Here is a 13970-nt window from a genome sequence, read left to right on the forward strand (position 1 = left end):
GGTAAAATGTTTTTCCAAGACCTCTCTTCGTCCTAAGATGTTCAGATCATTCTCTTTTGAAACACCTTTGCTTGCTGATCGGTCCTTTTTCCAGTTGGTCACCTTTCTAGCGCTACCAGATCTTCATTTGAGAGTGCTTTTGTTTGAAAATTATGCAGTCTCCAGTGTTATTTCAACAGCTTCATGGAATGCTGAAATTTTTACAGGATTTGCAATACATGTTTCAATCAGTGTATTACATACACTGTATTTTCAGGTGTTTTATAAGTGGGGAGAGATTGACAAAGAAATATTTTGAGATGATGAAAAGTATTTTCAGATGTTTATAAGCAGGGAGAGATTGACAGATATTTTGAGATGATGAGATGAAAGTGTTAAGGATGTCTTGTTTGGAAGAGAAATAATTTTATAATTGATCAGTTCTTGATTGACTTTTCATGTTATGATAATGTTCATATCTCCATACAATTCAAAATGATGGGGAATTAGATAAAAAATATTTACATAATGAGAATACCTGTGCTAAAAATCAGTACCAATTTAACTTTTTCTTTTTTTTTGAAATGGAGTCTAGCTCTACTGCCCAGGCTGGAGTGCAGTGGTGTGATCTCAGCTCACTGCAACCTCTGCCTCCAGATTTGAGCAATTCTCCTGCCTTAGCCCCCAGAGTAGCTGGGATTATAGGCACGCACCACCACACCTGGCTCATTTTTTGTATATTTGGTAGAGATGGGATTTCACTATGTTGGCCAGGCTGGTCTCGAACTCCTGACCTCAGGTGATCCACCCACCTCGGGCTCCCAAAGTGCTGGGATTACAGGCATGAACCACCATGCCCAGCCTCCAATTTAACTTTAATTTCTACTGACTCCAGTTTGCATATAGGAATCTGTCTAAGCCTAAATTTTCCTTTTCCTGTGTCAGTATATTCTATGCTTTGGCAAAACATAAAATTTATGAAAAAAATATTACCTCCCCATATGTACCTCAAACCAATTATTCAAACATCCTGTCATTGAATTGTACAGTTCTCCAAAAGGGTTTTCAATATCCCCATGTTCATTGTTAATTGTTTTATAAACATCAGGAATTGGAACCACTTTTCTCATCTTTGTAATTCTTTGGAAATGTCCCCAACCTTTTATAACTGGTTACTAATTAAGAGAGAAAGAGCTTTTTTTTTTTTTTTTTTTTTAAATGGATAACTGGCTTTTTACTGGATTAATTCTTAGTTGAATTACTTACATTTTATTTATTTTCTCCAACTGTTTAATCAAAACAGTAATGCTTTACTCTTTTTGATGGTATTAACAGTATTGGACTATTTCAACTTAAAGATTCTATTTGAAGAAACTCCAAGATGTTTTAATAACAAGTTAGGTTTTTAAATAATGTTTTGTTTATCAAGACAGCTTTATTTTGACTTGCTGATACTTATTAAGAGGTGAAATTGCTGGGTGTGATGGCTCACGCCTATAATCCCAGCACTTTGGGAGGCTGAGGTGGGCAGATCATGAGGTCAAGAGATCAAGACCATCCTAGCCAACATGGTGAAACCCCATTTCTACTGAAATACAAAAAATTAGCCAGGCGTGGTGGTGCGCACCTGTAATCCCAGCTACTTGGGAGGCTGAGGCAGGGGAATTGCTCAAACCCAGAGGCAGAGGTTGCAGTGAGTCAAGATCATGCCACTGCACTCCAGCCTGGTGACAGAACGAGACTCTGTCTCAAGGGGGAAAAAAAAAAAGGTGAAATTGGTAAATTTTATTCATTTCTAGGAGAGTTAACAGCTAGGTCTTCGTTCTCATGCTTTTTCATCTTCTAGGATAAGCAAGGACTTCCTTGGTGGCTTGGAATCAGCTATAAGGGAATTGGCCAGTATGATATACAAGACAAGGTGAAGCCTCGGAAGGTAAGTTCGAATCACTTTAGGAGAACTTTGAAGTGTTCAAAAGGTGTTAATCACAACATAGTTGACAAGTACACACCATTAGGCTATTGGGGGTTTTTGGGTTTTTTTGAGATAGAGTTTTGCTTTGTCACCCAAGCTGGAGTGCAGTGGGGTGATAGTGGCTCACTGCAACCTCCGCCTCCTGGGTTCAAGCGATTCTCCTGCCTCAGCTTCCCAAGTAGCTGGAATTACAGACATGCGCCACCACACCCGGCTAATTTTTGTACTTTTAGTAGAGACGGGGTTTTGCCATGTTGGCCAGGCTGGTCTCAAACTTCTGACCTCAAATTATCCGCCAACCTTGGCCTCCCAAAATGCTGGGATTATAGGCGTGAGCCATCATGCCCAGCCACAGGCTCACACCATTAGGTTTCCATTTCATGTTAGTATGAACAGGATGATGCCATTTATTTTGTAAATTTTGTATGTACATTTATACATATACATATTTGAATTGGATGGTAGACATATAAATGAATAATAAAGACATCAGCCAAATTTTTTGGTGCTAGTGATCTCTCAATGATGCAGGTATAAATCATCTTTCTTCTGATGCTATTATCTCTGTTTCACAATTTTCTGCAGTGAATATGTCCACTTTTTGTAGAGAAAAATCAGTTGTGTGCTATTTATTAAAGGGTCACAGGCCGGATATGGTGACTCCTGTCTGTAATCTCAGCACTTTGGGAGGCCAAGGCGGGCAGATCAGGAGGTCAGGAATTCGAGACCAGCCTGATCAACATGGTGTAACCCCGTCTCTACTAAAAATAAAAAAATTAGCCACGTGTGGTGGCAGGCACCTGTAATCCCAGCTACACGGGAGGCTGAGGCATGAGCATTGCTTGAACCTGGGAGGCAGAGGTTGCAGTGAGACAAGATCGTGCCACTGCACTCCAGCCTGGGCAACAGAGAGAAACTCCATCTCAAAAAAAAAAAAAAGGGGGTCACAATCTATCAGATTTGGATTTCCAGGGCTAAATAACTAACATTAATGTCAATTTAAAATTTTATTATGAAGCTGTTTTTTTTTTAAATTCATTATTAGCTGGGCACGGTAGCTCACACCTGTAATCCTGGCACTTTGGGAGGCCGAGTCTGGTGGATTGCCTGCGCTCAGGAGTTTGCAATCAGCCAGGGCAACATGGTGAAACCCCGTCTCTACTAAACTACAAAAAATGAGTTGGGCATAGCGGCATGCGCCTATAGTCCCAGCTACTCAGGAGGCTGAGGCAGGAAAATTGCTTGAACCCGGGAGGTGGAGGTTACAGTGAGCCAAGATCACGCCATTGCACTCCAGCCTGACGACAGGGTGAGATTCCGTCTCAAAAAAAAAAAAAAAAAAAAAAAATTCATTATTATCATTATTTTTTTAGATGAATCTCGCTGTGTTCCGTTGGTTGGAGTGCAGTGGCCTGATCACAGGTCACTGCAGCCTCGACTTCCCTGGCTCAAGCAATCCTTCCACCTCAGCCTCCCAAGTAGCTGCGACTACAGGCACATGCCACCATGCCCAGATAATTTTTAGAAAGTGTTTTGCAGAGACAAAGTCTGGCTATTTTTCCCAGACTAGTCTTGAACTCCTGGGCTCAAGCAGTCTTCCCACCTTAGCCTCCCAAAGTGCTGGGATTACAGGCATGAGCCACTGTGCCCAGCTGAATCTGCTTCTCTTGATCCAAGCTCAAGTGTACAACATGTTTTTGCACATATAAGAGTTGAAGAATCCATATAGATCACCATGCAGCTGCTCTTGGCCTCCTTCGGTATTACAGTGACATCAAGACTGACTCATGCTGCCCTGGTTGGTTTTGCCACTCTCCCTGTGCCATCCAGCCATCACTGAAAGCACAGGAGTAAAACAGTGACCTCTAATAACAGACCATGGTCAGCTACCTGCATTATCACAACCCGACATCACAGCCTTAAATAACTCCTATCATTTCCATCTGTCTTTTGCTTTAATGTGTGTTAGAAAAACAGCCATTCTCTTTATAAAGCAGCCCTATAATCATACATACTCTTCATCTTCTAAATGTCCACGCAGCTTCAGTTGGTGCACACAGTCTTCCATGAGTTATGAAAATAAATAAAACTCCCCTCTTTTCCCCATTTTATGGTTGTGAAACTGACACAGATAACACAAAAGGGTAGATTAGGAAAAGCCATATCCTCACCACCCCCAACCTCCAATACTGATCCAGCTTTCCTGGATCAGGCTAGTAGGGCATTGAGACTTCTTACTAGAAATTATTGATAAGGCTGAGTGTGGTGGCTCATGCCTGTAATCCCAGTGCTTTTGGAGGTCAAGATGGGAGGACTGTTTAAGGCCAGGAGTTCAAGGCCAGCCTGAGCAATGTGACAAGACCCCATCTCTACAAAAAAAAAGAGAATAAAAAAGAAAACTTTAAAAAATTAGCCAGGCCTGGTGGCAAATGCCTGTAGTCCCAGTTATACAGGAGGCTGAGGTAGGAGGATCACTTGAGCCTGGGAGGTTGAGGCTGCAATGAACTGTGATCATGCCACTGCACACCACCCTCGGTGACAGAGCCAATCCTTGTGTCAGAAAAAAAAAAAAAAAAAAAATCAATGAAAACAACAGTGCATCATTCAACAAGCAGTAGAGGACAGTGAGAGAGCATGTTTGTAATCGTATGTTAACATTTTTATTCTATAAGCTCTGTGACCAAGATCAATTTAAGGAATATCTAATTAATTTCCAGAAGGAATATAAGTACTATTGTTCCTGCTTGTATTTCAAAAATTGACTTCTAAAGCCTAATTTCTAATCAACAATATTAGAAATGAAGGATACCCAATTTTTTCAAATATTTTTTTAAATCAATTTTATTTATTGCTAGCTTTTTCTTTTTCTTTCTTTTTTTTTTTTCTTCCCCAGAGTAATAAATATTCACAAGGGCAAGGAAAAAAAAATGGCAGCAAACACTACAAAACAATGCATTAGGGGAGGTAGTCTTCTGCAATCCCCATTTTTCCCCCATGACAACCAGCGACTGTTAAAAAAATGGTACCAGTTCATTTGGATTTTGTCAGTGTATATTCTAAGCATTTACAAAAACAGAGAAATCTAATATATACAGTGTTTCATACCTTGCCATTTTTCTCTAGCTTACTTATAAACCGATTTCTTTTCACTTTTTTTAAAGCTCCCTAATGTTTCATGATGTGGAAATACATAATTTCTTTAACCAATTCACTTTTGATGGACATCATACTTGTTTCCATTTGCAGGAGTGGAGAGAGTTTGCAGAGCATAATAAAAAATCGCAGTCAAAGCAAATACCTTACCCTAGTTTATCTATTTTGCAAGACCAAAATACTGCCTATCATGTTTTCTTAAGGTAGACCTCACTTGTATTGAGATTTTTTTGCTAACTTATTTCTCTTCTGAATTTTACTTCAGAAATAACACTCAGGAGTTATTTCAGAAAATAATTGGTTATTCAGAAAAACTTACTGGTTTTTCTGAATCTTCCAAGTAAAATATTACTTAAAGCAACTCACAAGTAATTTATTAGCTAAAGTGGCTTGATAAGATTGAGCTTCCAGCAGAATGTAAATGCATTTGCTAACAGCAACCAGGCTTTCTCCCAAAATAGTAGTGAATCAGAATCTGCACAGTAAATATTGCAGTTAATTTCCTCTCCTATACTCATGACTCACAGGCCTTTATGTTCACAGTTTCATAGAAATTGGCAAATATTGCTTGACACTGATCATAATCAGGTTTGCTTGTTCATTCCAGAGTCTAGAAAAGGGTCAGAAGCTACTTCCTTTTTTGAATTTGCAGAGTTTTTCTATTTCATTTCCAAAATATGCCACTCAATTTTTAAAAAGACCCCACGCAGTCCTTCTTGTGTTACCGCTTTTTTTTTTTCTTTCCTTTCTTTTTTCTTTTCCTTTTTTCTTTTTTGTTTTTGAGACAGGGTTTCACTCTGTTGCCCAGGCTGGAGTGCAATGGTACGATCTCGGCTCACTGCAACCTCCTCCTCCCAGGTTCAAGCGATTCTCCTACCTCAGCCTCCCGAGGAGCTGGGATTACAGGCTCCTGCCACCACGTTTGGCTAATTTTTGTATTTTTAGTAGAGATGGGTTTTCACCATGCTGGCCAAGCTGGTCTCGAACTCCTGACCTCAGGCAATCCTCCCGCCTCGGCCTCCCAAAGTGCTGGAATTACAGGCGTGAGCCACCATGCCCGGCCCATGTTATCACTTTCTTGCCTTCTCTTTCTCCATTTTTTTAAGGGGATGTCTACTCTGTTCCATTGCTTGTTTCTTCTTTTCTTTTGTTAAAATCTGACAATGGATTTTGTTTCCATATATTTATTTTTATGTCCAGACAATGTAAGGATTGAGGCTGTTCTACAAGTCCCTCTCCTGGCCTAGTTTGCACAAATGAAAGAATGCATAATTGAAAGGACCATGAGCACAGCCTTCTATTAAAGGAGGATCATGCTTCAGCTGTTTGTGTGGACCTGTGCAGGCTGCAAGTTTACCAATGGACCAGCAGGAATGAAGGTCAAATTGGCAAACTCTAATGAAACAAAGGCTATAATGAGAGGCCTTAAGGTGCTCAGCCTCTTGAGCCACATCCTGTCTTGTTGCAATTATGTGGCTTAAAAGCAGGCCAGAAGAAGGGAAATTTACTGAGAATAAGTATTAAGAGTAAGTAAACTGATGCCGCAAAGCTGTTTTGAAAAGGAGTTGTTCCAAGATCTCCCAGCAGTGACCTTCAGACCTTTCTGTATCAGTTATCACCTGTGAATGTTGAGGGTGGGGAGGTATTTGTTCTACCTCCCAGGGCATCCAGCAGATGCTCTTCAAGTGTTTTATTTATATGGTGTTTTTGCCAGTCCAGGGTGCCAACAAGTTGTTTTCGATCGGTGTGTAGTACAGCGATGCAGGGCAAGAGTTGGGGAGACATCCCAACCTCTGCCCCTGGTGTCTGTTTGCTGTGCCACCTTGAGCATGTTGTTTAATCTCTCTTTAAAAGTGGTTTTCTCATCTGCACAAGGGTATTGCCACCAACTGTGTAGGGTGGTTGTAAGACCTAGAGGACAAATTTAGCACCATAGCTGATACAGCATCATCATTAGTAGTAGTGAGAGGATAGACAATAAAAGAGTATGGGAAATATTCTTGGATCACTGGTTAGAGAGGGACACAACATTGCTACAAAACCACAGCTAAGAATCCACCCTCAAATTTTCTTTCTTTCTTTCTTTTTTTTTTTTTGAGATGGCATTTCACTCTTGTTGCCTAGGCTGGAGAGCAATGGCACGATCTTGGCTCAGCTCCCTGCAACCCCTGCTTCCTGGGTTCAAGCAATTCTCCTGCCTCAGCCTCCCAAGTAGCTGGAATTACAGGCATGGGCCACCATGCCTGGCTAATTTTGTATTTTTAGCAGAGATGGAGTTTCACCATGTTCGTCAGGCTGGTCTCGAGCTCCTGACCTCAGGTGATCCACCCGCCTGAGCTTCCCAAAGTTCTGGGAATGCAGATGTGTGCCACCATGCGTGGCCTCTACCCTCAAATTTTCTGTTTCAGAGATGTGTAAGCACTTCTTTCACCTCATAATTCATTAACCATCATGCTTGAAGGTGTGATGCAAATTAAAGGAAAAATTTTTAATCCAAAATTACAAACCACAAACATTCAGGGTATTAAAAATTAAGACAATAAGCAGTTTTACTTTATAATCCTCCCTTTGTGTATGAATATGACATTGCAAACTCTTAGAGAATGTGAAAACCTACCAGAACTGAACTTAATTCCAAATGGCAAGACATCTGGACTTAGAGACTGATGAACTTTCACATAAAGAAAAAAAAAAAAAAAAGGCAGCCTTGTGTTCCAAGTATTTATTGTTCAGTACTTCAAGGAAAAATGTCTGTTCTTCATAAAGAAGCAGACAGTGGGTCAGGGACTGAGCCAAGTATTAGTCTATGTCGTGACAGATTTGTATCCCTTCGGCAAATGCTTCCCGTGGGAAAGCCAGAGCCTGTCAGATGGCAGAGATAAAATGACATACTGTGGAGGTGTCCATAGTGGGACAAAATGCTTTTCAAGATAAGTATCTTTTTGCATTAAATCATGCCAAGAAAGGCTTGAGGTGAACTTCATCACTGCAGGGCATGTGAAGGTGGGAAAAGGTTCTAAGTTTTCAGTTTCTGTCTCTCCATATAATGGAATCCCCAAATACCTAAAGCCAAATGAATTAAGTAACAAGCACAAAAGTCTTCCTGTTTTCTTCTCAAACAACTACAAGGTTATTTTATTTAAAGACAGTGACTTGGATATTTTTTTAAGCACAGCTATCTTGAGCATTTCTAAGCTCTTCTTTCCACCATGACTGTACCACCTTGGACCTAGATTAGAAGCTACTTCTGATACTGCTGAAATTCCAGATGAGATTAACTGTAGGAGAAGAGAACATGGGTTGTTCTCTTTCTACATTAATGCCAAATAAAGCATGGTATCGAAGAAAATAATTGGATTTAGAATATCAACCAGATACTGGTCCATCCTGTTTATAAAGTGTGTATCTAAGCTTCAACCACACCAGTAATCAATCTGATTGTTAAAATCTTCTGCAGAGTCAGTGGGAGGAGAACTCCCATCCTACAGCGTGGATTTGAAATAAGAACCAGTTCTGCATTTCCATTTACCAACTGGCTGACTCAGAGCTGTCATTCAACCTTTCTGGGCCTTCATTTTTTTCAGCTATCAAATTGAGATAATTCTTGTCTGCTGTCCACCTCACAGATCATTATGAGGACCCAACGAGTTAGTGGGTTATTTCACCAAGTGGATTATTTTCCCCTCTACACCATACTTTAATTTATAGAAAGTGCATTGTACAGCATGGGCTTTCTCTTCCCCTCCCATAGTTGATCACAATTAGAATTTTAAGCAGTTCTCATAAAACATGGAACTTTTAGAAAATTGGTTGGGTATTGGTGAAGAAGATGGAAAGAGGGAGGCCTAGGCAGGCTTCTCTGTCATTTGGAAAGTATCAACTCTGAGTGCAAGGGCAGCTGGGAGGTATTGTCTCTAGGTGGGTGGCAAAACTTTAACTCAAGATGTCCTTTTTTTTTTTTTTTTTTTTTTGAGATGGAGTTTCGCTCTGTCGCCCAGGCTGGAGTGCAGTGGTGTGATCTTGGCTCACTGCAACCTCCACCTGTCGGGTTCAAGCCATTCTTCTGCCTCAGCCTCCTGAGTAGCTGGGACTACAGGCGCATGGCACCACACCCGACTAATTTTTGTATTTTTAGTAGAGATGAGGTTTCACCATGTTGGCCAGGCTGGTCTCGAACTTCTGACCTCGTGATCCGCCCACCTCAGCCTCCCAAAGTGCTGGGATTATAGGCGTGAGCCACCATGCCTGGCATAACTCAAGATGTTCTATTCCTAAAAATAAGGAAAACTAGATCCTGGGGGAGATCAGTAGTTTCTGTCACACTGTATCTGTTTCCTTTGAAGTCTTTGGAGGGATGGTTGGTGAGAAGTAAGCAAAGAAATAAAGACATAATTATAAATTTTTAATTATCTTTGATGGAAACAAATGAGATGGAGAGACAGTAATGGGATGCAGGGAGGGGACATTTGGTGTGTTCAGGGAAAGCCTTTCTGAGGAAGGTGATGTTTAACCTGAGACCTGAAGGGCAGAAAGCTCATAAAGAACAGTATGGCTTGTTCTCATCAAAGAACAGAGTATGCCGATGGGAAGGAGATAGGCATGTTATAAAAACTGGGAGGAGGCCGGTTGCGGTGGTTCAGTCTGTAATCCCAGCACTTTGGGAAGCCGAGGAGGGCGGATCGCCTGAGGTCAGGAGTTCGAGACCAGCCTGGCCAACATGGTGAAACCCCGTCTCTACTAAAAATACAAAAACTCAGCCGGGTGTGGTGGTGGGTGCCTGTAATCTCAGCTACTCAGGAGGCTGAGGCAGGAGAAGTGCTCGAACCCAGGAGGTGGAGGTTGCAGTGAGCCAGGATCATACCATTGTACTCTAGCCTGGGTGACAGAGCAAGAACCTATCTAAAAAAATAAATAAAAATAAAAATACAAAAATTAGCCAGATGTGATGGCAGGTGCCCATAATCCCAGCTACTTGGGAGACTGAGGCAGGAGAATTGCTTGAACCCAGGAGGTGGAAGTTGCAGTGAGCCAAGATGGCACCACAGCACACCACTGTAGCTAAAGCTGATGGAGTTCTGTGTAGAAATGGAAGATGCTACTAGAAGAAGAGGAAGTGGCTGCCGGGCAGGCAGAACCATCATATGTCTATTTTTTTGTGTTTTTTTTGTTTTGTTTTGTTTTTTTCAAGATGGAGTCTCACTCTGCTGCCAAGCTGGAGTGCACTGGCCCCATCTTGGCTCACCGCAACCTCTGCTTCCCAAGTTCAAGCGATTCTCCTGCCTCAGCCTCCCAGGTAGCTGGGAGTATAGGCACGTCCCACCACGCCCAGCTAATTTTTGTATTTTTAGTAGAGACGGGGTTTCACCATGTTGGCCAAGATGGTTTTGATCTCTTGACCTTGTGATCCACCCGCCTCGGCCTCCCAAAGTGCTGGGATTACAGGTGTGAGCCACCGTGCCTGGCCATCCGTTGTTTTTTTTCTATTCTTTTACATGTCTAAGCATTTACCACATGGTTGAACCACTGGCACATGAAGAAAAATGAAAGCTCGTAAATAGGATTGACTAGTCTGAATGCATAGAAAAGCAATTAGTACATAAAGCACTGTAAAAAATAGTTCTATGAAGAGGCGTAAACGGTAAAGATTTCCTTTGTTTTCTTTTTTTTTTTTAAGACATAGGTTCTCACTCTGTTGCCCAGGCTGGAGTGCAGAGGCATAATGATAGTCCACTGCAGCCTCAAACTCCTCTGTTCAAGCAATCCTCCCACCTCAGCCTTTCAAGTAGCTAGGACTATAGGCACGAGCCATCGTGTCCCACTAATTATTTGAATTCTGTTATGGAGACAGGGTCTCACTATGTTGCCCAAGGTGGTCTTGAACTCATGGCCTCAAGTGATCCTCCCACCTCAGCCTCCCAAAGTGCTGGTATTATAAGCGTGAGCCATCGTGCTTGTCCAAGGTTTCTTTATTATATGCTTGTGACCAATGATTGGCTGGTTTGGGACTTTTTTTTTTTTTTTTTTTTTTTTTTTTTTTTTGGTAGCAAGGCTTCAGTGATAAGCTAAAGTTGTCAAATTCATCTATCCCTACATTTCTAACTATAGAGTGCAGTGTACCTGATTTTATGCTCCCCTCCACCAAAAAAAAAAAAAAAAAAAAAAAAAAGTATTAGGCCCATTGCATTTACAGGGGCCCTGAATGAGTACTTTATATTCTTCATCTCATTTAAGGAAAAAGCCACAATCTCTGTCATCAAGTACCTGCCAATCTATCTGGAAAGAAAGAATATATTCAAAATTAGGTATTTTATTGAAAATATTGAATAACCAGACTAGGTACAAAACCACAAGAAGGGATACCAGTTGTAAATATCCATAACAGTTATACTGGTGCCCAGAGCAGTAGCTCAGCCATGGTGGCATCAAATACATCAGTGAGCACACTGATGAGAGTCTTAACAGGAAGTCATTATATCAGCCCTGGAAGGTTAGAGATTTGGCCACAGAGGAAACTTGGGTGAGGTGACATCTTTTTAGGTGGTCTGGTTTTTACATTATATATTTCCTAATACCCGGAACTTCTTCATGTAAACTTTGCTGAAAATATTCAAGAGTTTTAGTCCTTGCATTTAAGATATAGGGTTTTGTTTTGTTTGTTTTTTGAGATGGAGTGTCACTGTCGCCCAGGCTGGAGTGCAGTGGCGTGATCTCAACTCACTGCAAACTCCGCCTCCTGTGCTCAAGCAATTTTCCTGCCTCAGCCTCCCGAGTAGCTGGGACTACAGGCACACGCCACCATGCCTGGCTAATTTTTGTATTTTTAGCAGAGATAGGGTTTCACCATTGGTCAGGCTGGTCTCGAATTCCTGACTTCAGGCAATCTCCCCACCCCGGCCTCCCAAAGTGCTGGAATTACAGGTGTGAGCCCCCATGCCTGGCCAAGATATGGTGTTTTATTTGTAAGTTTATGAGCTCACATCTGAAAAAAACATTCACTGCCGGAGGGTATATACCATTTGGGTACTTTTATGAGATTTTAGTTCAGCACAGCTGACTCTTCTAGTTTGGTCAATTGTTGTAAGCCCCTCTAGTGGGTAGCATTTGCATATGTAAAACAATGTGAACAACCATAGCTGAAAGAAATAGGACTCCAGAATTCATTGTTTCAGAGTAAAAATTGTTATATCCTTCATCAGCACATTTCACCTACCAAAGCCTAGTTGTATCACCAAATATTATCCTCTGAGTCAGGGTTTCCCTACCTCAGCACCATAGACATTTGGGGCCATATAGTTCTCTGTTGTGGGGGGCATCATATTCTGTGCACTGTAAGATGTTGGCAGCATCCCTGGCCTCTACTCTCTAGATGCTATTAGCACCCTCCCCTCCAGTGTGTTAACCAAAAATGTCTCTAAGCATCACCACATGTCCTGAGGTTGACGGTTGGGAGGAGTGGGAGGGGTGCAAAAATCACCACAGGTTGAGAATCACTAAGAAAAATTAAAGGGACTCAGGTTGGGTGTGATGGCTCGTGCCTATAATCCCAGCACTTTAGGAGGCCAAGGCGGGAGGATTCCTTGAGCCCAGGAGTTCAAGACCAGCCTAGGCAACATAGGGAGACCCCATCTCTACAAGAAATTAAAAAATTAGCCAGATGTGGTAGCATGTGCCTGTTGTCCCTGCTACTCAGAATGTGGAGATTAGAGGATCACTTGAGCCCGAGTGGTCGAGGCTGCTGCAGTAAGCTGTGATCATGCCACTGTGCTCCAGCCTAGGTGACAGACCAAGACCCTATCTAAAACAAACAAACAAAAAAGAAATTAAAGGGACTCTGACTCAGTCCTATCCCAAAAATGGCTGCCATAATTGCTTTCTTTTTTATTTGAGGAAGAAATAAGAATTACTCTTTTTCTTTGGGCCGGGCGCCGTGGCTCATGCCTGTAATCCTAGCACTTTGGGAGGCCGAGGTAGGCGGATCACAAGGTCAGGAGATCAAGACCTGGCTACCATGGTGAAACTCCGTCTCTACTAAAAATACAAAAAATTAGCCGGGCATGGTGGCGGGCGCCTGTAGTCCCAGCTACTTGGGAGGCTGAGGCAGGAGAATGGTGTGAACCCAGGAGGCGGAGCTTGTGGTGAGCCGAGGTGGCACCACTGCACTCCAGCCTGGGTGACAGTGAGGCTCCGTCTCATTATTTTTTTTCTCTTTTTCTTTTTCTTTTGTTAAAAACATAACAGATGCCCGTATAGCACTCTACCCAGGTGAAAAAGGCAAAATGGCATGCTGTGGTTACACACTGGGGATCTTGGAGCCTGGCTGTATTTATGTGTCAATATCTGCCCCTATTTAGCTGTGTGACCTTGGCCAATTTACTTAAACCTCTCTGAGCCTCAGTTTTTCTCTTCTGCACAGTGAGGCTAAAATAGTACTGCCCCATGTGGTTGTTGGGAAGACTCAGTAAGATAACAGATGCAACATCTTAGTGCTACAGCTGAGCACTTAGTTTATGCCAGCTGGCACTGTTGGTGTTAACTGTGCGTATTTGTTGTATGACTGTCACTTCAATAGCCTGTACCCTCCTTGAGGGCAGAGATTTTGTCACATAAACATTTGATGGAAAGAAGGTAGATCAATTGGGCTTTATAGAAGCCTATAATTCTGTGACATTCCAGAAGGTACTAACAGTATATGCATCACGTGTAATCTTTCAAAATAAAAAAAGAATAAATCAATAATATAGTGATTTTGTTTGGCTTCAAGTAATAATAGCAGGGGGATCCCCCACCATGTGAGTCACTAATGTACCGTCATACACTGCAGCTGTGACTGTCTCAAATTTAGTCATTTCCAGGTGAATCTGCAGTT

General features: G+C 41.9%; 1 protein-coding gene across 3 annotated transcripts in view; it reads left to right on the forward strand.

Moving 5' to 3' along the window:
- The window catches only part of FRMD4B (FERM domain containing 4B), a 363826-nt gene that overhangs the window by 315284 nt on the left and 34572 nt on the right, over positions 1-13970 (forward strand). For all 3 annotated transcript variants that reach the window (XM_007984946.3, XM_007984948.3, XM_073009939.1), the window contains one exon: positions 1826-1912. In XM_007984946.3, the coding sequence (XP_007983137.3) occupies positions 1826-1912 (87 nt within the window). The remainder of the gene's footprint in view (positions 1-1825; positions 1913-13970) is intronic.

This window comes from Chlorocebus sabaeus, chromosome 22 (genome assembly GCF_047675955.1).
Source record: "Chlorocebus sabaeus isolate Y175 chromosome 22, mChlSab1.0.hap1, whole genome shotgun sequence".
Classification (NCBI taxonomy): domain Eukaryota; kingdom Metazoa; phylum Chordata; class Mammalia; order Primates; family Cercopithecidae; genus Chlorocebus; species Chlorocebus sabaeus.